This window comes from Oryctolagus cuniculus, chromosome 19, assembly GCF_964237555.1.
Source record: "Oryctolagus cuniculus chromosome 19, mOryCun1.1, whole genome shotgun sequence".
Taxonomy (NCBI): domain Eukaryota; kingdom Metazoa; phylum Chordata; class Mammalia; order Lagomorpha; family Leporidae; genus Oryctolagus; species Oryctolagus cuniculus.
In genome coordinates this window covers 18,437,117-18,460,018 of record NC_091450.1, presented here as the reverse complement: position 1 = coordinate 18,460,018, position 22,902 = coordinate 18,437,117, and the positions used below count along the sequence as shown (strand labels likewise).

Here is a 22,902-nt window from a genome sequence, read left to right as displayed (position 1 = left end):
AGCATGGAATATCTTTTTCCATCCTTTCACTTTTAGTCCGCATGCATCTTTGTTGGTGAAATGTGTTTCTTGTAGGTTTTATTTTTTAACCCATTTAGCCAGTCTGTGTCTTTTAACTGGAGAGTTGAGAACATTTATATTCAAGGTGACTCTTGATAAGTAATAAGTTTGCCCTGCCATTTTCCCATAATTTTCTTATTTTTTACTTTGGATTTCCTTTGTACTTTCACTGGGAGATTTCCTTCCTTTACCTTCTTCCATAGTGATTACCATGTTTCTGTGTTTCTGTGTACAGCACATCCTTAAGCTTCTTCTGTAAGGCTGGACAAGTGGTGACAAATTCTTTCAATTTCTCTTTGTCATGGAAGGTCTTTATTTCACCTTTGTTTATAAATGAGAGTTTTGCAGGGTATAGTATTCTGGGTTGACAGTTTTTTTCTCTTAATACTTGGAATATATCTCACCATTCTCTCCTAGACTACAGGGTTTCTGATGAGAAGTCTGCTGTGAGTCTAATTGGAGATCTTCTGAAAGTAGCCTGGCATTTCTCTCTTCCACATTTTAGAATCTTTTCTTTATGTTTTACTGTGGAGAGTCTGATTTCAATGTGTCATGGTGAAGATCTTTTCTGGTCATGTCTTCCTGTACCTGGATGTCCCTTTCTTTCTCCAAATTAAGGAAATTTTCTGTTATTATTTCACTAAAAAGGTCTTATAATCCTTTCTCTCCTTCCACATCTTCAGGAACTCCTAGAACCCATCTTTTCGGTCATTTGATAGTATCCTGTAGATAACCAACAGTGCTTTTCAGTTTTCTAATTTCTTCTTCTTGTGTTTGGTCTTACTGTATAATTTCCTGTGCTTTGTCTTCTAAGTCAGATATTCTTTCTTCTGCTTCACCAATTCTGTTGTTAAAGATTTCCACTGCATTTTTTATTTGTTCTGTTGAATTCTTCATTTCCAAGATTTCCTTTTGATTTCTCCTTAAGATCTCAATTTCATGGGAGAAATTGTCCTTGATGTCATGTATGGATTTCATTAGTTTAAGCATTTGTGTCGATTACTTCAGAGTAATCCTATGATCAATTTTTGAATTCCATTGCTGGCATTCCTTCATTCTCATCATCTTCACAATTTAATATTTAAGTGTTCTTTTGGGGGCATCATGTTGTCTTCCTTATTCTTGTTTCTTGAATTGGGGCATTAGATATTAGGCATTTGTGGAAATACTCATTGGTTTGTTTTTTCACTTTGGTGGCTTTTATCTTTGGACTATGTCTGAGTGGATTAATGGAGTGTCTGCTTTCAGGGAATACCTAGAGGCATGTGGTGGGTATGGCGAAGGAGCTCCATTTAGTGCTCAAGTGTGAAGGGTGTGTCTAAGGTGACACACCCAAGTTTGGCATGGAATATCTTTTTTTTTTTTTTTTTTTAATGAGAGGGGAGGTTTGTTCTTGTCTGTTGGCATAGACTCAGCTGAGCTCCTCTCCTCAAAGGAGACCAGTGCCTAGGCGTTTGCCCCAGTAGGCATATTATTCATCTGCTCTGCCACAAGGACCACACAAAGGATCTGTGCAGTCCTCAGTGTAAGCTCAGATTCCCCAGCAATGTCCCTCACCAGGTAACCAGAGAGCCCTGATCATGTGGCATCTCCCACAGTGACAGTCCAAAGTCCCAGCCACACTCTGAGTCCACACAGCCTCAGCATTTTCAATGTCCTGGCTCACAAGCCTCCCACAGTCATGAGCACCCAGCCTCATCTGTTCTCTCCACCAGACTCAAGGGTCTCCACTTTGCTGGTTGCTGGGTATAGCTGTTATGAATGTCCAAAATGGCACCTGCTTTCTATCAGCTTGTTACAGGATGCTGTTGAAGGGTGACTGGTGAAAGAGAAAGTGTCCCTCATCTTTGTTTTTTCTCCTCTAGTTTGGCAGGTACACTATCCCCTACAGGGCTCTAAGCTGGATTCCCTCTAGGCTCTTCCTGCATCTTTTTTGCCAGTGACTTGGGCTGTTGCAGTCTGGTCTCACCACACTCTCCAAAGCTGGTGCAGAGGCTCTCAGCTGCTGGGGTTCTGAGTTGTGCATGTCCTCGCCTTCCACTTAGAGGTCCACTGTGTCCCTCCAATTGACAGAGTTTCCTCTGCTATTTTTTCCCTTACTCTTCCCTGAGACTCCATTCTTTCCACTTTTTTAAAAACTATCTTCTCCTAGACTAGAGCAGCAAGCTCTCTCCCTACTCTGCCATCTTCCCCAAGCTCTGAAATTTTTATTTATTTTCATTTTTTTTAAAGGTAGAGAGGATAAAGAGAGAGAAAGAGCCATGGCCAGGCTAGGCATAAGCCAGGAACCCAGTAGATAATCTGGATCTCCCACATGGGTAGCAGGGATCCAATTACTTGAGCAATCACTGCTGCCTCCCAGGGTGCACATTAGCAAGCAGCTGGAATAGGGAGCCAAGCCAAGAATCTAACCCAGGCACTCTGATACGGGACACAAGCATCTCAGGCAGAGGCTTAACCACTGCACCAAACACTCACCCCTATTTTCTTTCTTAAGTAAAGGCATACAAGCAAAAGTGAGTCAATGTAAAGAATATACAAAAATAAAGAATAATAACACAGGTGTAGACAGATCTGGCAGAAATAGTAAATACTCAAATGACTACAGATTGTGAAATATTGACCTATTTTATTTCATCAAATCCCCATCACAAGCCTCAGAGGTTTACAAATAAGAAACTTAACCTCATAGAAGTTAAGCTACTTAACCAAGGTCACACAGCTCCAAAAAACAAGAACCCAACCTCTGATCTTACAGAGCTTGCATTCATAGGGTGGGGACACATCTGTAATATAATACAGTGTACACAATGCGATCACCTGGAGTAGGAGCATAATACTGAAGAAACCCAGAGAGGTGGGGGCCAGTGGGGAAGAGAGGCTCAGAAGTGAACTGCAATGTAAACTGGGTTTTGAAGTATTTTCCAATCAAATAACATTAAAGGAACATTCCATATAGGAGGAAGAAAGAAGAAAAGGTAATATTTTTCCACTAGGTAATACATAAAACAAAGAAGTTTTGCAGCACAAAGACTCACTTTGTAGAAACATGGGGAAATCAATCAAGGAAATCAATCAAGAAGTTCATGCCCCCTCTACCCTGCTCTTTGTGACCTGGGAAATCCACACCTCAGCCCTTGGCTACCAACAGATGTCAGGTTCCTCACTGAACTCAGTACATTCACCAAGGTCACTTGGTTGGAACAGAATGTAACTTAAGCAAAAAGGGCATTTATTCATTGGAAGAATATGAGAGAGCTTGTAAAACTGGGCTGGAAACTGGACATTCAGTCTTGGCAAGGACAAGAGACAGGATAGCTCCCAGGGGATGTAAAAGCACCAGCCATTTTCTATCTTTGGTCCTGCTCAGAAAATTCAAAGGCCAGGGAAGGTTCTGACTTGCCCAGCTTTGGCCACAGGCCCACCCACTAGTCAGAGTGGAGCAAGCGCCCTGATGGGTTGTCTCATCAAGGCTATGTTCCCTGAAAGTCAAATAGGGGTGCTATTAGGAGAATGCACAAAAACAGGGGCGAGAGGGCAGATGTCCTAGTATCTATCTTGTAACCAGTCATGTAAGCCTTTGCCTCTCTTTCTCACACATCCCTGGCAGGCAGGGGAGAGACCAGCCAATCCAGCCCTCTGGTGGGTGAATGGCAGAGGGGATGAGGTGAAATGGAGCTTCAGAGAACTGGGCACCTTGTCTCGAAAGGCTGCCAACGTACTCACCAAGCCCTGCGGCCTGCAGAGAGGAGACCGAGTGGCCGTGATCCTGCCCCGAATCCCAGAGTGGTGGCTGGTAAATGTGGCTTGCATGAGGACAGGTTGGTGCCAATATCGAACATTTCTAAATCATGCCAAAACTGAGAGACTGAGTCTTTTTCTGAAATGTCAGCTATGAGTAAACCTGTACTTAGAGCACACACAGAGAGAGAGGACAGGGGAAGCAGAGTTGAAATTAAGAGTAGTTACAATGTAATAATAACCACCTTAAGAAGTGGGTATTCGTTTTGCTTTGTTTTTTTGCAGATGAAACCAAAGTTCAGAGAAGTTAAGAAGTTTGCCAAAGTCACATATCTGGAAAGCTATGCAATTAGGATTTAAACTCAAAGCTCTAAAAAAGCAAACGGGAGTACCAACTGCTTCTTTGTAGTTCTGGATCATGACATGTTCATCAAAATGACCCAGCATTTACTTCTCTGAAAGTGCTGGAGAATTTACTTCTCCAGACATGGAAATACAAAAAGAATAAACATCATCTGAGAATGCTAGCAGTGTTAGACTACAGCTGCAAACCTCGGTTGGAAAATCTCTGCCTCTTTCCAGAGAAAAAGATGAATGTATCTCATGACACATTTTCTCACAAAGTAGTTATTTATAATGTACCTCCAATAAACATTCCAACAGGATTCTTTTCCCCTTTAGGACAGGGGTCAGCACACCCTGGTCCCCAGGTTGGCCATCGGATGTTGTAACTGAAGTTCTAATGGAATACAGCCCTGCTCATTTACATATTGCGGCTCCCTTTGTTCTGCAGCAGCAGAACTGCTACTGAGGCAGAGATCCTGTGACCTGCAAAGCTTAAAATATTTACTGTCTGAATCTTTACTTAGAAAGCTTGGCCAATCCCTCTGCTCTAAAACATGACATAAATGTTTATACATCAATTAAAAATAAATAAAACACCAAGAGATAGATGACTATAAAGATGCTTTTCGCAATATCATTAATATAGTAAAAAATTAGAAACAAATAGAATGACTAAATATACTATAACTTAGCTGAGAACTAAGTTCATTTGAGTCATGCTTATTGAAATTATGATACCTCAATTTGATGAGATAGCACTGAAAAGATAATTTATAATAAGGATAATATAATATTAACATAATAGAGATTTTAAAATGATGTTGAAAGTGCTCTTACTGCCAATATTAAATAAAACCAGCAAAAAATAAAATTTTTGTGTTAACTCTAAAGGGGAAATTGCAAATGTGAAACCAATTGTGGGTTGGGAGATTAAGGGTGGTTTTATTTGTTACAAAATGTATTTAATACTACTTAACATAACATACACAACTTATGATATGCCAAAAAATAACCCCAAACACAAAAAAAATGCTTTAAAACATTTAATTAAATGTAAAGCAAGAAGTTAAAGATTGTTTTCTTTTTTTTTTTCGTATTTTTTTTATTAGCCATTTATATTTTTCTTTTACAAATGCTCTTCTTATAATCTTTGATTGTTGAACTTTTCCTAGGAGAAGCTTCATAATACACGGCTCATGACTCCGTGTTCTCCTTTGCTGATTTGAGCCCATCCTGGCTCCACAACCCTCAGAATCTCAGTTACATCCTCCATCTGGTCCTGAGATTAGGCTATTTGTCTTCTATTGTTATAATACATATTTATTATTATTATATTGGTCTTAGGTTATTGCCCTGTGGCAATGCTATCTTTTTTATTTATTTATTTGTTTGTTTGTTTGTTTATTTTTTGGACAGGCAGAGTAGACAGTGAGAGAGAGAGACAGAGAGAAAGGTCTCCCTCTGCCGTTGGTTCACCCTCCAATTGCCGCCACGGCCAGCGTGCTACGGCCGGCGTACTGCGCCGATCTGATGGCAGGAGCCAGGTACTTATCCTGGTCTCCCATGGGGTGCAGGGCCCAGGCACTTGGGCCATCCTCCACTGCACTCCCTGGCCATAGCAGAGAGCTGGCCTGGAAGAGGGGCAACTGGGACAGAATCTGGCGCCCTGAATGGGACTAGAACCCTGTGTGCCGGCACCGCAAGGCGGAGGATTAGCCTAGTGAGCCGCGGCGCCGGCGGCAAAGATTGTTTTCTAACTCATAATCATTAGGTCTTCTGTGTGAATGTGGGGATTGCTTTTACTATACCACATCATAAAACTTTTTGCTTTTGCTGTAAAGTGTATCACTAAAGTCCAAGATACTTGCTATCTGAAATCCACTAGAAGAAAACTTTCACTAGGTTCTCAAGTCAGAGGTCTAGCCATTGAGCATCTTCACATCACAAATCCATCAAGAGTACAAACTATTTGTGAGTCATTTAGTGGTTTATAGAATAAATTATATTTTATATTGAGTAACATTCTGAGATGCTCTGAGGTATTTTCTTAACCAACTTCTTCATTCTCGCATATTTCTTTCTTTCTTCAGGATGGGATGACATCTGAGAGCATTCAAAATATACTCAATAAAATAAACTTTCCTAGGAATTCAATTCCCCATCTCCCTATTTCGCTAACTTCAGGGAAATCACCAAGAAATAAGTACTCTAGTATTTGACACAGGTCTTAGCAGTCTGGACAATGTATTGTGAATATTGGCTCTGTCATTTGCTGATAATACAACCACTGGGCAAGTTGTCATCTATGCACTAGGATTAATTTTAAGTGAGATAACAGGCTTCTAGTAAGTGCTCAATAAATGGTTGTGGCTGTCTGTTCTACTTTATATAAATTCCATTTCTTCCCCACTGATTCACTTTAGAAAACGTAAATCACCAGCTTTGTGTCTTTCATCTAATTCTGCCATTCTGAAGGTACTTAAGAAAATGTACATTTTCCATGAACCTTTTGAAGAGCCCTCATATATTATTCTCATGAGGAAAAGTCCATTTCAAGCTAATGTTTAGGATGAGTGAGAAGTTGGGATAAAAGAAACATGGCCAACTTAGTCTGTGCAAGCATGGACGATGCCAGATCTCTGGGATCCACAATTTGACAGCTGGCTTGGCTACTCAACAGCCAAATCTCAGATTCCATCAAATGGCAACAACTGCATGGACCTTCAAGGGTTGCTTAGAAAAGAGTCTACGCGTTTTTGCTTATAAAATCAATAAAAAACACTTAGGACAAGATCGACTTATCTGAGTTATTTATACTATTCTAGTGCACAAATATACTATGTATATTATGCAACATATATAAAAATGAGATAAAAACATAAAAAGAATTCTAGTAACTCATTAATTTTACTTAACTCCAGTAATTTTTTTTACTCATTTCCAATGGGTTGCCTTGCAAAATTCACTTTGGAGATCATTGGTTTAGAGTATAGAACAAGATAGTGTTTATAAAGTGTTATGAGCTGTAAAGTGCTATTGAAGTGTTTCAAAATAATGATCAAATAGTACGTTACAATGTTACATAATGGCCCACCATTATAACACCTACTAAATGCCAAATACTTATTACTATTATCTCCACTTTACAAATAAGGACAAGAAGTCCCAGAGTGATCAAGGTCACAGGCTAGTAAGTTGTAAGGCCAGGAGATTAGACCAAAGCCAGTGCTCTAAGGATCACCCAGTGATCAGGGTCCTGTGGGACACCATTGGGGACCAAAGAGGGAATAGTTGATGGCTGGACTCTGAAGCTTCTCCCCACCCACAGAGTCTTAACTATTGGGCAACAGTTCTATTCAGCTCAGGGTTCTCTGTCCTTCCCAGGGCTTGTCTTTATGCCGGGAACAACCCAGCTGACAGCAAAAGATATCCTCTACCGGCTACGCGTGTCCAAGGCCAAGTGCATTGTGGCCAGTGAGGAAGTGGCCCCAGCGGTGGAGTCCATCGTGTCAGAGTGTCCTCATCTGAAGACCAAACTCCTGGTGTCTCCAGAGAGCCGGAATGGGTGGCTCAGCTTCCAGGAGCTATTTCAGTGAGTATTTTTCCCAGCTTACCTGCAGCACGAGCAACAAATCACAGCTACATCACAGCTACATCCTGGAGTCTCCTTGTCTCCAAGGACTCAGAAATACTGTGAGTTGACCCAGGCTCTTTCTCAGAAAATAATCCAATAAAAGAATTTAAGGGCAGAAGGCTTTAAATGGAGGATTGGCCTCCATTTTCCTGCTTCCTACCATGGCCATGATGAATATTTTACAAGGCTTGACCCTGGCCTAACTTCTCCTGACCAATCTGTCACCACACTCTCTCTTATTATTCAAGCATGTAGAGACATCAGGGTCTCTGCACTTGTTGTTTCTTCTTCCTGGAATGCTCTTTCCCAGTCCTCTTCACAGCTGGCTCCTTGCTGTCTGATTAGAGCTCAGCGTGTTCTCCTGAGTGAGGCTCTCCCTGACTACCCTATCTACAGCAGACCTTCAAGCCACTCTATCACTGGATAGCCCTGGATAGCACTGATCACTATCAGAGTCATCATGTCCCTTCACTTGTTCCTTTATTTAGAGTCTGGTTTTCTCCTCCAGGGTACTGGTTGCCACACGAGTGTTTGTAGGCCAAATCCGGCCCACCACCAGTTTTTGTAAATAGTTTCATATGAACTCAGTCAGGCCCATTTGTTTACACATTGGCTATGGTGGCTTTCATGTTACTGCATCAGAGCTGAGTCATTGTACAAAGCCTGCCTTGTGCATGGGGCACATGCACAAAAAGCCTGAGATATTTGCTATCTGCCTCATTATAGAAAAAGCTTACCAGGGCCGACACCGTGGCTCACTTGGTTAATCCTTTACCTGTGGCGCCAGCATCCCATATGGGTGCCAGGTTCTAGTCCCGGTTGCTCCTCTTCCAGTCCAGCTCTCTGCTGTGGCCGGGAGGGCAGTGGAGGATGGCCCAAGTGCTTGGGCCCCTGCATCCGCAAGGGAGACCAGGAAGAAGCACCTGGCTCCTGGCTTCAGATGGGCGCAGCGCCAGCCGTTTTGGCCACTTGGGGAGTGAACCAATGGAAGGAAGACCTTTCTCTTTGTCTCTCTCTCTCACTGTCTGTAACTCTACCTGTCAAAAAAAAGAAAGAAAGAAAGAAAGAAAGAAGAAAAAAGAAAGAAAAAGTTTACCAAGGCCTGTCCTAAATTATAAGCTCCACGAAAGTAGAGACTTTGTCTGATCACTTTAGCCCCAGTCCCTAACTCAGAGCTGGTGCTTTATAAATATTTACCGAATAAATGAATGAACAAAACAGATCATTTAATTCAGTTTTCATAGGTATTTATACTATATGGATCTCACGTTGTTTTGAGGGTAAAATAAGCCAATATGAGAAAATATGAGAAAATGCTTCCTGAGCTGTTAAGTGAATAAAATGTTAATTAATGGCATTATTTTTCAAAGAGGTGTTAAATAACTTCTATCTTTAAAAAAAAAAAAATCCTTCCAGAGAAGTTTATAGAAAGGGAAGGTATATAAATCCTTTGAATAATAGGGCAGTTTCCATTGTAAGGATGAAATTTTATCCCACTAATTAACGTAAACAAAATTCGATTGGTCAATTTTCGAATTCTCTCCCAAGGGCCACATTAGTGAATCCTGTTTGTGTCTTTTATAAGCTGTGTAACCTTGGGAAAATCAAGTAAATTTTTGAAACTCTGTATTCTACCCATAAAATGGGGATAAAAATAGTATCTACTTCATGGGCTTGTAGAATCAAGTGCAATAAAGTATATAGAATGCTTAGCATAATGTCTGGCACACAGTAATTACTCCATAAATATTACAGTAATTATCACTGCTATTACCAAATTCAACTTAACAAAGTCATTCAACAGTGTCATGATTCCTAAGGCAGTGGTATTCTGATTAATCAAATATGCATCTCCACCAGTAAAATATTTTTAACACACTCCCTAACACATCTATGTATGTATGTATGTATGTATGTGTTTATAAATGGTGTACATGTACTTCTGTGAATTATACAAATACCAGAAATGGAAGCTTTAGAAAATGAGTAAAAAGATACAGATAAAGGAAGTTCCTTTATTTTCTTCCTTGTAAGTGTTGCCCTGCACACTCCCTGAGCAACAAGCACCCCCACTTCAGAGACCCCTTTTTTTTAAAAAAAGATTTTTATTTGAAAGGCAGAGTTTCAGAGAGGCAGAGAGAGAGAGAAAGAGAGAGAGAGAAGTCCTCCATCCACTGGTTCACTCCCCAAATGGCTGCAATGGCCAGAACTGGGCTGATCTGAAACCAGGAGCCAGTAGCTGCCTCTGGTCTCCCACGCAGGTACAGGGGCTCAAGTACTTGGGGCATCCTCCACTGCCCCCCTAGGCGACAGCAAATCGCAGGATCAGAAGTGGAGCAGCCTGGATTCAAACTGGCACCCACTTAGGATACCGGCACTGCAGGTGGCGGCTTCACCTGCTATGCCACAGCCTGGCCTCACTTCAGAGACTCTTGTCCTGAACAACTCTGCAACATTCTACTGAGTCTGCAAGAGGCCTTAAAATTAACAGATTGAAAAGGACTGCAAACTCTCATGGATTTCACATTGAAACGTGTACATTTTGCGGGGAGGTTTTCAAGTTGGAGGGAACTTCCACTTCAAACAAACAATTCTGGAGTGGTATAATTTCAAAAAGGCCATGGATTTCTTGTTTCTCTAAAAGCTAAGGTAGGGATAATTGTGTTTCAGGAAACCACACAAAGCAATAATGAGGCTTAATGTTACATAGTTAGAGTCAATTTTCCATTCAAGGAGTTAATTACATGGCCTCGCACCCTTCTGCTCCCAAGGATACGAGACCATGAACAACTTCCTAGATTATTCATGATGGGATAGAGAAAGTGTAAAATTATAGGCGGGATTAATCTTTTCTTTTTCTGTCCTAGTACTATGAGCTAATAATCTTGTGTTCTGATCTTGAGGGAATCAATATAGTGTTCTAGGCACAGGAACAACATGAGCAAAAACAAAAGAGAACAAAACCAACCCACCCAAAAACAAAACACACTGAAGTGTGCAAGAAATGGACTAAAGCCCTTCTGGGTAGCTGTATAACTAAATATGAGTCTGAGTGAAGGTTGGAAGAAGAAGAGGCCAGACTGTGAAATATTTCAAATGCCATGCTAAATATTAAAAATATGTGAACCATTGATGGCTTTTAATAAGCAAATGATCAAGGTTGATTTTGGATTTTAAACAGATTCCTCTGGCAACTGTATAAAGGATGAATTTGAGGAGGATCAAGTTGGACCTAGACACCATCGTACAGCCTAATCTAGGGTAGAGACTATGCAGATCTAAATCTGAGCTCTGGTGAATACGATGGAGGAAAGGGAGCAAACTAAAGAACCAGCAGGACTTGGAGAGACTGATGGGACACAGAAGTTGAAGGAAGAATTCATTAAGGCTGACCTGCTTTTTCATATGGGTGGTTGGGTAGATGGGGACTTAACTAATAAGCTGGAGGAAGAGCTAGCACAGGAGGTTAAGACAATGAGTTCAGAGTTGGACATACTGAGTTCGAAAGGTGTGTGAAAATTCAAATTCTATCAGGGGGTATATGAGCCTTAGACTTATGGAGGTAAAGATACAAATCTGGAAGTCATCGATATGTAGTCAACTCCAAAAATATGAAAAGAGAACTCAGAACTCAGATGTCCAGGGCAAATGACGTCAGTCAATAGAATCACTGCTTGAACATCTCCCTGTCACTCACAGATTGTATCTTTTTTATTTTTTAGTTAAAAACAAAAACAAAGAAACCCCAATATCAAGCATTTTCCATTTGTGTTGAGTTTACTGCCTTCCCACCATCACCAGTGTGTTAGACACTGTGAGGAAACCCTCCTGTTTCTAGCCAAACGTTGTGACTTCATCCTACATTTATACTGAAAATCAGTGCAACTGAGTATTATTTTTCTATTTTGGGGGAAGAAATTAGGCTACCAAGAAAGCCATGTTAATATTTCATGAAATTATTTTTGACAATATAGTATATGTATATAATAATCCTCTTCGGCTTATAGTTTCAATGGCAATCTTACGAATTTATTATCAAGATTAATGAAAATGGCATCCTTGTCCCTATTTCCTTCAACCAGGGAATTTAAGAATATGATACAAGAGTCTCAAAAATTCTTAGATATTAAATCAGTTATGTATCACTGAGTAGCAAGCCATCCCCAAACTTAGTGATGCAGGGCAGCAATCACTTTGTTTGCTCATGGTCCTTCAGGTCAGAAAAGCACACAGGGCTCAGCAGGGCAGCTGGTATTTACTAGGGCTGGAGCACCCATGGAGAGTTCATCTGCTGCCTGTCAGTTCAGGCTCCTCCGTTGTGCCGCACATGGTCTCCTCTTCCAGCAGGGCAGTTTGAACTATGGTTGTTGTGTTGTCCCACATCTATCCCAGGGAAAGGGAAGGTTATAAAGTCTCTTGAGGCCTGGGCTGAGAAATCCCAGAATTTTGGCCATATTGTAGTCATCAAAGCAAGTCACAAGGCCAGCCCAGATGCAAGGAGAGGATACCTGGTCCACCCTTCAAAATGAGGGGATGGCATATGTACTTATACAGAAGTAGATCAAAGGAACTGTTGGTACTATCTACACACAATCTTATAGAGATTGTTACCAGTTAGAATACTTTTGGTTTTAGCAACCCAAGAAGTGACTGAAACAATACAAAGAATTCTATTATCTCACAAATAAGAAGCACAGAGGCAAGATGAACTGAGGGAGGGTTGACTGATTCAGTGTTTGATGAAGTTAACATGGACCCAAGTCATTCATCTTTCCATCATGCCATTCTCAGTATGATGGGTAGGGTGGTTTCAGATATGTTCCAAACATGCTGAAGATACGGAACAAAAGCTATGTAAAAGTTTGATTCAAAAGCCAAAGGATCTTCCTTTAAGTATAAAAGATTCTGAAATATTAATTTACAAAGATTCAATATTTATTTTTAAAAATTCATAGATTTTTTAAACTAAAAAAAAAATTTAAATCATTTAGAGGGTCTGGCATTGTGGTGCACTTCAATGCCAGTATCCCATATGAGTGCCAGTTCAAGTTCTTGCTGCCCTGCTTCCTATCCAGCTCCCTGTTAATGAGCCTGGGAAAGCAGCAGAAGATAGCCCAAGTACATGGGCCCCTGCCACCCATATGAGAGACCCAGATGGGGTTCCAGACTCCTGGTTTTTGTCGGGCCCAGCCCCAGCCATTGTAATCATTAGGGAAATAAGCCAGTGGGTAGAAGATTCCCGCTCCCCTCTCTAACTCTGTCTTTCAATTAAATAAATACATCTTTTAAAAAAAATCACTTAGGAAATTATGTTTAAATAAAGGAAATGAAGGTTCATTGGTTACCTATATGGAAAGCTATTTTGGGTATTTAATTGGCTTATAGGAAGATGAAGCTAAGAAAAGAAGAGGAATATTTGAGTTGTTAAATCTTTGTACTGATCTTCAAAGTCCCTCCAAGATAGAGGAGTTCCTCAAGGGAAGCTTTGGATCAGGTTCAGTTCCATTAACTCTTTTCTGGTTAACAAGATGGCCAAGTAGTAGAGAAAAGAAATATCAACATCGATACTACTCTTCCAATTTTTGCCACCATCTTGGGGTCCATGTTTTGCAGGTCTGCCTCTGAAGAGCATAGCTGTGTAGAGACAGGAAGTCAAGAACCAATGGCCATTTATTTCACCAGTGGGACCACAGGCTCTCCCAAGATGGCACAGCACTCTCAAAGCAGTCTTGGCATTGGATACACCCTTTGTGGAAGGTAGGGAGAGGATTCTGCTTTCAGTAAATTATGTCTGAGTTGCTAATATGCATATCAAACTGCCTAACTGACACCTCTTCTTGAATGGCAATAAGCTATCTTCAAAATCACATCTATAAAACAGAACTCTTGCTGTCCCTGCCTCACCCCTAGCTCAGTAAATGGCACCATCTAACCAACCAATTAAGCAAGAATTTAGTAATAAATACTGATTCAATCCCATGATACCGTGTCTGGCTCCTTCTCCTCATTTCAGGCAAATCTACCCACCCAGAAAGGCCTTACTCCAAGAAAGATTAATGTGAAACTCTCATAATACCCTGTTTTATTTTCTGCATAGAATTTATCATTATCTGAAATGACAATATTTATTTATATACTTAACTCACTTTGTTGTATAATTATTATCCATTTCCATAAAATAAGAGTTCTGCTCTCCTTTGATCACTATTATGAAGCAATGCCTGGCACGTAGTATCTGGTCAATAAATAGTCATCACCTCAATAGGCAAACTCAGAAAACTGTGCTAAACCAGCCTCCCAGTTCACTCTCAGACCACCAACAAGGTTCTAGGGCAAGTTTGCTTGCTTTCCAAATGCTTTCCAATGTATTTATTTATTTTTGTCTGTTTAGATACTGGCTGGATTTGAAGTCCTCAGATATCATATGGAACATGTCAGACACTGGCTGGATCAAGGCTGCCATTGGCAGCGTGTTTTCTTCTTGGCTTCAGGGGGCCTGTGTTTTTGTGCATCGGATGGCCCAGTTTGACACGGACACTTTCCTAGATGTGAGTCATGACCTTCAGCTACGTTTGCCTTTACAGCTCCTCCATATCCCCCAGAGGCCACAGAGACATAATCTCTTCAGCAGGCTAGGCTTCTTGTAATCATTCTTTTAAAGAAGCAAAGTCTACTTGGCTTTTGAAAATATTTAACAGAGTCTTGGGGGAACATCCACAATACAGGCATGAGATCCAGATTACTGCTTCAAATTGCTGAGAATTTGCTAGTGTCACTGAATCTGTGGCTGCGACCACTCTAATCTGTAGCCTGGTTCTAAATAATAGATTACAATTCTCCAGTCTAAACAAATCTTTCATTTCTGATTCAATGAAACAAATATAATAGCTGGTAAATCTTAATTCCTGAGTGGAGATTAAGGGTGTGGTGGCCTTTCTCCCAGAGTAGCTACTTCTATTATCCTCTCACCCTGTGTTTCTCACTTTCTTAATTCTCAGAACACAACACTCTTTTGGAAACCAGGCATTTGCCTTCTTGGCCAAAGATGACTAGACTAGGATATCAGATGGCTTTAGCCTATAGAAAAATGTGATCAGTACAGCTGTTTTTCAACCAAGAAAAATCAATTCAGTTTAATTATGTAAGTATTATTAAATACCTACCACACCTGTGTGTGAACAGAAGCTGTTCACCAAATTATTCTGCTAACTGATTTGAGAAGGCAGTTTGAGGGTCTTAACAGAAATGTAGGATATCATAAGAATTGGGACCTCTACCTGAAGTGTGCAAAGTGCAATGAAGAAGATAAGTTAACTCTACAGTTTCAAAAACTACATTTCTAAAATAATAATTTTTGCTTTACAAAGCAGAAATTTTTAAGTACTATCAAAGTTAATTTTAAATGCTATAAAAGCCTTCATAAATTTATTCTATTCTTAAATAAATACATTACACTTAGAAAAAAGCAATTAGAATCTAGGAACCAAGTGTACACAGTAGAGGTACTCATTTATAGATAAAGTTATTCTATGACAATCAAGATAGCCTATACACACATCTTGAGAGTCGTCTCTCAAAAGCTTACATTTCATACACATTGTCAATATGTTAAATGACATGGTGAAACTTGTTCCTCTAGAAAGAGGACCTCTAAAACACTAGTATTTCTCTAGATTTAAGATGCCTACACCATTACATGATTTAAGGAATTGGAGGTTTAATTGAGTTCCCAAAAATTTAAGCCATTAAGAAAAGGCCAACGTTGTGGTCAAGCTGCCGCATGCGATGCTGGCATCCCATATGGGTGCTAGTTCTAGAACTGGCTGCTCCACTTCCAATCCAGCTCCCTACAAATGCACCTGGGAAAGCAGTGGAAGATGGCCCACATGCTTGGGTCCTTGTACCCATGTGGGAGATCTGGAAGAATCTCCTGACTCCTGGCTACAGCCTAGCCCAGCTCTGGTTGATGTGGCTATTTAGGGAGTGAACCAGCAGATGGAAGACCTTTCTCTCTCTCATTCACCCTCTCTCTCTAACTCTGCCTTTCAAATAAAGTAAAAATAAATAAATAAATAAAGTAAAAATAAATCTTTAAAAAAAGGCCTTGAAAAATGCATATGTCTGCCTTTATCCATCCACACAAAAGGACATATCCTTTTACAGGAATTATGCTAAGAAGGGCCCAGTAGGTTATTTTATACATTCAGAGTAAGTGCTATATGTGACTATATGAGTATATGAGGAGTCTCTAAAATGTTCACAGAAAATGTTTATTATGAAAAAAAATTAGATGTGGAGTTCAAAATTTATGTGTACCATAATAAACTATTTTTCATTTCATTTCCTATGAACTTTTAAAGTACTCCTGTACAGGCAGAGGTTATAAAATTCCACTATGGAAGGTAACTTGTAGCCCTGAAGTAAAATAAAAAATTGTCAGCTTTCAAAATACTTATGCTGCTTACTAAGGAAGTTTATTTTGGATCACGGTTTTGGATGTTCACAGTCCAAGATCAGGCAGGCCCTACTGGTTTGGTATCTGATGAGGCTGACGTATGGCGAAGAGGAAGCAGGTGCAGAGGAACCATCACAGAGTGAGCCAGGAAGCAGAATAAACAGCTGGGCCCGACTCAGATTTTTATAACTAAACCTCTCCTAAGAACAGCCTTCTGAGGGCTCGCCCCCAGTGGCCTAAGGTCCGCTCACTAGGCCCCACTCCTAAACACCATAATTGGATTTAGTTTCCATCCTCTTAGTATCATTAGTTTATGACTTTGGGGTTTAAATAACTGTATGAATTCAGCAGCCAAATCTTTTTCAAACCATAGCACCAGTTCATACCTTGAGTTGTTCTGAAACTCCACAAGTGAATCAATTACTTGTTAAATTTGTGTATGTCTGTTTCTAAAACATACACTTCTTTCCAACAACTGGAAATTCCCAACACACAGTCACATAGTAATAAATGATAAATATTTGCTTTCTTGTTTCAGTAGTGATCATGAGATGGGCATGAATTAATGAAAGAGAATGAGAAGATGCATTAGTTGTGGCCCCAAGTTTACTGCTTTTGACATCTGTGTCTTTCTTTCCCATTCAGACGCTTACCACTTACCCCATCACGACTTTGTGCAGTGCTCCCACTGTGTATCGGATGCTTGTGCAGAAGGACCTGAAGAGGTACTTGGGCAGAAATCTCCATTTGCACCACACACAAAAGCTATCATTTGGCATCACAGCCCTCCCCCTTTCAACACAGGAGAGATCCCAATCTCATCATAATTGTCACTTTGGATTGAATAATTCTGTGTCATGTGGAGCTCTCCAGTGCATTGAGTAGAGGATACGTGAGTGCATCTCTAGCCTTCACCTCCTAGATGCCAGTGTGTCTCCCCTGATTTGGGACAATCAGAGATGTCCTTCGACATTGCCCAGTGTCTCTGGGAGGTGGGACAAAATTATCCTTCAGCTTAAGAACCACTGGGATAGCTTCCAGGGGGCAACTGGACATTTTTCTAGGACAACCTAAATCCTACAGTCTCATGCAAAGAAGTTTGTCCACTACTACCACTCTTTTAGAAATATGGTAATTTAGAAACAGCCCAAACAAAACAGAAACATAAAATAAATAGATTTATACTTCTTTGAAGAAAAGCTAATGAAGGTTATATTCAATTTATCCAAATTACCCAAACATCCAATAGCTGCAATGTATATTTATTAAACTAATTCAAATGGCATACATGGGGGAAAGAGAAAGGAAGAGAGAAACCATGTGAGTAGTGCAGGCCTGTCTACCCTCTGCCCCACCAAAGTGTGGATGCCCAGGAGGGAAGTGCTGTGATTAGAATAAATCAGACATGAATCATCTCTTCTCTTAGTCAGTGTCAGCTCCCTTGTGGCCCTCAAAATGTGATCTTCTTCACATTTCAAGGGCAATTGCAGGAGCTCTTTATGGATTACTTGGAACATGCATGATTCCTGTCTTGCCCACACCTTCCACTCACTGGAACTTCACCGTATGAGAACTGGGCTGTCTCAGGCTTTCTCAGCTGAGTCCAGTAAGGCCAATGGTTAAAAGATCACGCTCAGGGAGTTGATGTTGTGGTGCAGGGGTAAGGCTGCCGCCTGAGATGCTGGCATCCTCTATGGGTACCAGTTCACGTCCTAGCTACTCTACTTCCAATCCAGTGCCCTTCTAATGGCTGGGGAAAAGCAGCAGAGGATGGCCCAGATATTTGGATCCCAGGGAGATCTGGAGGAAGTTCCAGGCTCCTGGCTTCACTCTGGCCTAACCCTAGCTGTTGTGGCCATCTGGGGAGTGAATCAGCGAATGGAAGACCTCCCTCTCTCCATCCTTCTTTCTGTAACTCTGCCTTTCGAATAAATAATAAATAAAATGTAAAAAAAAAAAAAAACCACACACACACACACAAAACAAAAGACCAAGCTCAAAGTCAATCATGTAAGGCTCTGCTCTTTCCTAAAAGTGTGACCTCAGACACTCAAGATGACCTTGCTCAGCCTCAGTCAACTTCACCCAAAGGAGGAGATTAAGAACCACCTCAGAGGCATGGTGACACCAGACTATGAGTAGTAACGGAGAGCACAGAATATCCAAACCACCCCTTTATAATTGGAGGGTCTGGGGGAAGTTCTTTAACCTGTCTGAGCTACAGTTTCCTTATCTGTAAAACAGAGGTTGAGAGGATGCTAAGAGCTCTCCTGAAACTGTCTCACCATAGCACCTGCTCAGCTGTATCATTGGTTGTATCATTTGTCTAATAAATACTCAATGATACATAAAATTCCATTAGTATTTTTCCACCTTTTTCCTTAACAGCTAAATTCTCCACCTGCTAAGATTTAAGCTCCTTCAGAAATCATTGTTTCAATCACTAATATGCCTATGTGCCCAGAACAATGTCTGGCAATATAGTTAAGGGTCCAACAAATATTCACTGAATGAACTTTCCTAAGACTTGCCTCTCCTAGTTCCTTGGCTTCTTGCTTGAATGTCCTAATTATCTTGCAGTTAATGCTACTTGGGTTTTTTTTCCCCAAAGACCAAATGCAATTCTGTCTCTCCAGATATAAATTCAAGAAGTTACGGCACTGCTTGACCGGAGGAGAGCCACTCAATCCAGAGGTGCTGGAACAGTGGAAGGCACAAACTGGGCTGGAGCTGTACGAGGGCTACGGACAGACAGAAGTGGTATTATTTCAAGAGCAACGTTGGACATACTGGGAGCTGTTCAGCCCCATGACTGTCAACTGAGCTCTTAAAGTGCCCTAATCATGCTCTAGTTTCCCAGAATACTTTACCTTGTCAGTTGTTAGCAAAACCTGTGAATTGCTCAGTTGGGTTTGGCTGAAGGCTGTGATTATTTCACACAGTCTCTCTGCCCCCTCTCCATTAAGGAGAAATTTCAGGGGTCTTAGGGGTTGGTGAAGGTCATAACTGTGCTGGAAAGGACCCCCCCTGTGTGCCTCCATGGGGAATCTATTCCAAGATGTGCTTAATGGAGTCTAAAGTGGTTTTCAAAAGTGTGGTCCTCACACCAGCAGAATCAGCACCATCTGGGGTTTTGGTAGAAATGCACATTCCTGGGGCTGGCAATGTAGCATAGTGAGGAAAGCCACTGCCCATGACACTGGCATCCCATATGGGTGCTGCTTTGAGTACCAGCAGCTCCATTTCTGATCCAGCTCCCTGCTAATGGCCTGAGAAAAGCAGCAGAAGATGGCCCAAGAGTTTGGGCCCCTGTCACCTACATGGGAGATCTGGAGGATGCTCCTGGCTTTGGCCTGAGCCAGCACTGACCATTGTGGCCTTCTGGGGAATGAACCAGCAGATAGAAAATCTTTCTCTCTCTGTGCCTCCTAACTCTGACTTTAAAAATAGCGAAATAAATGTTTTTTAAAAGATACGCAAATTCCTAGACCCCCATCCTACTCCCACTAAATCAGAAACTCCCGGTGATTGTGATGTACATTCAAAGTTAAGAACTAGTGGCCACCCCTGTGTGACCTCATGCCCCTACCTGGCCACACATGGGTGCCCACCGGCCAATCAGGTTAATTAACCACTCCCCTTTGGAAGTGGGTTAAAAGCCTGGCACATGGTGTGTCCCGCCCTTCTCTTCTTGGCCCTGGCTTCTTGCCAGGAGAGGGCTGGCTGTAGCCCTGCGCCTCCAGGGCACGTGGCCTTCGGGCCACCCGCCCTAGGCTTCCTGGCCTAGATGCTCCTCCACGTGGCTGGTTCCTGGTGCTCGGTATGAACCCAGATTTACCTCTCTCTCTTAGATAAAGCTCTCACTCCCTTATGATTTAACTCACTGAATAAAAGCCTAAAATGTAAAAAAAAAAAAAAAAAAAAAAAAAGGACTAGTGGCCTAAAACCACATTTCAGAAGATGAGCTGCACATTGGGAAAATGATCCAGATCTGAATCTTAAGTCTCATTGTCATAATATAAATATCTACAGAAAATGAATTTTTACACACGTATATATAAAACATGTCTTCTCAATAGGGAATAATTTGTGCCAATCAGAAGGGACAAGAAATTAAACCAGGCTCAATGGGGAAAGGAGTGCTGCCCTATGATGTCCAGGTGGGTTGAGAAAATGTCTCACTGGCCCACAAAAGAAGGTTTTGCAGTTTTCTGCTACTTGCTACACAACTATTCGTAACCCATTCCCATTTTGTGTAAAGAACATTTTAATAACCCGAACTGTTTCTTTCATTCTAGATTATAGATGAAAATGGCAGTGTCCTACCACCTGGCAAGGAGGGGGAAATTGCCCTCAGAGTCAAGTCCACACGGCCCTTCTGTTTCTTCTCTGAATACGTGGTATGAGCCTGTGGATAGTGCTATCACACTTTAATACAGACATGAGTTTCACATTTCATTTCCACCATATCCTGCTATATAACCCTGGGCAAGTAACAAATTCCAAGTCTATTTCCTCGGCTGTAAAATGGGGAGAGTACCACCTGAGAGTACTGCAAAGATGGTAGTCCATGCCTAAGAAAACAGGTTCGGCGCTTGTCCTCACAAGGAAAACTGGGAAGGCTGAGGCCTGGGGAGGATTTGGGGGCATTGGAGGCAGAAGAAAGGTTTAATTTTTATTATACCCTTTTAGACCTTTTGTATTTTGTAGGAGGAATTATCTTTTTTGAAAAAAACTTAATTTCCTTTAGAAGTACAATGTGTAAAGCACTAGTCACTTAATGGGTATCATACCCCTATCTCTGTTGTATCCAAACTAATCCCCAAATACCATCTCTGATGACTAGGACAATCCAGAGAAGACTGCTGCCACAATCAGAGGACACTTCTATGTCACTGGAGACAGAGGAGTAATGGACACTGATGGGTACTTCTGGTTTGTCGGCAGAGCAGATGATGTCATCATATCCTCTGGGTTTGTACATCTGCCACTCTTAGAAAGGCCCAAGTTGTCAGAGAAGGAGATCTCCTCCTCGGGGGGACAGTGCTCAAAGCTTTCTTTTCCCGCTCAGGTACCGTATCGGGCCATTTGAGGTGGAGAGTGCACTCATCGAGCACCCGGCAGTGGTTGAATCGGCTGTTGTCAGTAGTCCAGATCCAATCCGGGGAGAGGTAGAGTGAATGCCACTGATTAAAGTAGCAATTGCATATTTTTAAGTTCCATCCATTTACCCATGTTCAACATCACATCAAGATTAATCATTTAATTCTCATTAATGAGGACAGATATGGCAAAAAAAAAAAAAAAAAAAAAACGTATCCTATGCAATCAACTTAGCAAATGAATTCTGTCCCTTAAGGGGTATATTAGGATTTTTCAGTGGTGAGTGGCAAAAACTCAACCATCAACTCATTTAATTCAAAAGAAAAAAAATGTTTTTGTTCATATTAGTAAGAGGTATTCAGGTACAGCTACATCCGAGGGTTCATGTGAAGTTGGCAAGAGTTAGTTTCTCCTCGTTTTGCTCTGCTATTTGTTATGTTGGCTCCATTTGAGCCTGTTCTTTCTACTTGACAGCAACCAATTCCAGACTTACACAGCTCGGCAACCTTCCCGCCCCTCTAGGAAAACAGCAAGCTTTCTTTCCAATCATTTCACACAAATCTTAGGATCCCCTTTGGCTATCTTAGATCACATCTCCAGCCAACATGATCCCAGGAACGGTATGCCCACTGGCCAGACTTCCTTTCCCCGTGAAAGTTTCCTACAGACTCAGCAAGTGGAAAGATGTCAAAACAGCGCATCTAAAATCCTCCTTTCACACATTTCTTTCTGTATCTCCCTCTCACAGACCGGTAAGCCACTGCAGTGACACTACGGATACCATACTATCACCTCCTATATACTCTCAACTCTTGATCTATTCCATGCTCCAAAGTATTTTCCTCTTGCTACCACATTCTCATTCTCTTAATATAATTGATTGAAACTGATCAGCTGAAGTAAGCACCAACTGGAATTGATGTATGAATAATAATATATAATAAGCTTAGTTATCTCAAATACTAGATAACTGCTGAGTTTAAACAGCATTACAGAGAGAAACAAAAACTACAAGGCCACGATGCTCCTAAATGTGTACATATGAAATACATGAAATGTGGTCCTTGTATATAAATGCAAAAATTATTTTTAAAAATACAAGAAAAGAAAGCCCTTTTAGAGATCAGTCAGTCTTTCCTGATACAGTATCCTTTCCAGATTAGGCCTCCTCAAATGCCCTTCAAATCTTATACTCTAGAGCCTCCATTTATCCCACTACGGTACGCTTCCAGCAATGAGGATTTGACAGAGTAAGTGACCATCTATAAATTCATTTCCTGTATAATAAATAGGACCAGTATGACTGAAATGGTAAACATATGCATGACATGAAACTAGAACGTGGCACTTAGCTGTACGAACTGCACTCCTTGCACTCGCATAACATTCATCTCTATTAGATCGCACAAATCTCACTTTATCATTATATCCGAGCTTCATTCGTAGGTGATGTCTGGTATTTGCAAGTCATCATTCAAGCTATTAATAAGTAATTAGTACCTGTGTTCCGCATTGGTTCCAAAACCCTTCATGTGTCTGAAAAACAAAGACAGTAACATAAATT

General features: G+C 41.0%; 2 protein-coding genes across 2 annotated transcripts in view; one reads left to right on the top strand and one right to left on the bottom strand.

Annotated features, from left to right (window-relative positions):
* Window positions 1-22,902, top strand: part of ACSM4 (acyl-CoA synthetase medium chain family member 4) — a 30,620-nt gene that overhangs the window by 1,887 nt on the left and 5,831 nt on the right. The window contains exons 2-11 of the mRNA XM_002711831.5: window positions 3,671-3,881; window positions 7,531-7,738; window positions 13,394-13,537; window positions 14,172-14,328; window positions 16,881-16,960; window positions 18,872-18,995; window positions 20,315-20,395; window positions 20,534-20,635; window positions 21,082-21,209; window positions 21,307-21,406. Of these exons, the coding sequence (XP_002711877.2) occupies window positions 3,671-3,881; window positions 7,531-7,738; window positions 13,394-13,537; window positions 14,172-14,328; window positions 16,881-16,960; window positions 18,872-18,995; window positions 20,315-20,395; window positions 20,534-20,635; window positions 21,082-21,209; window positions 21,307-21,406 (1,335 nt within the window). The remainder of the gene's footprint in view (window positions 1-3,670; window positions 3,882-7,530; window positions 7,739-13,393; window positions 13,538-14,171; window positions 14,329-16,880; window positions 16,961-18,871; window positions 18,996-20,314; window positions 20,396-20,533; window positions 20,636-21,081; window positions 21,210-21,306; window positions 21,407-22,902) is intronic.
* The window catches only part of THUMPD1 (THUMP domain containing 1), a 32,644-nt gene continuing 13,411 nt past the window's right edge, over window positions 3,670-22,902 (bottom strand). Inside the window, exon 6 of the transcript XR_007920204.2 lies at window positions 3,670-22,874. The gene's annotated coding sequence lies outside the window, so the exon portion shown is untranslated. The remainder of the gene's footprint in view (window positions 22,875-22,902) is intronic.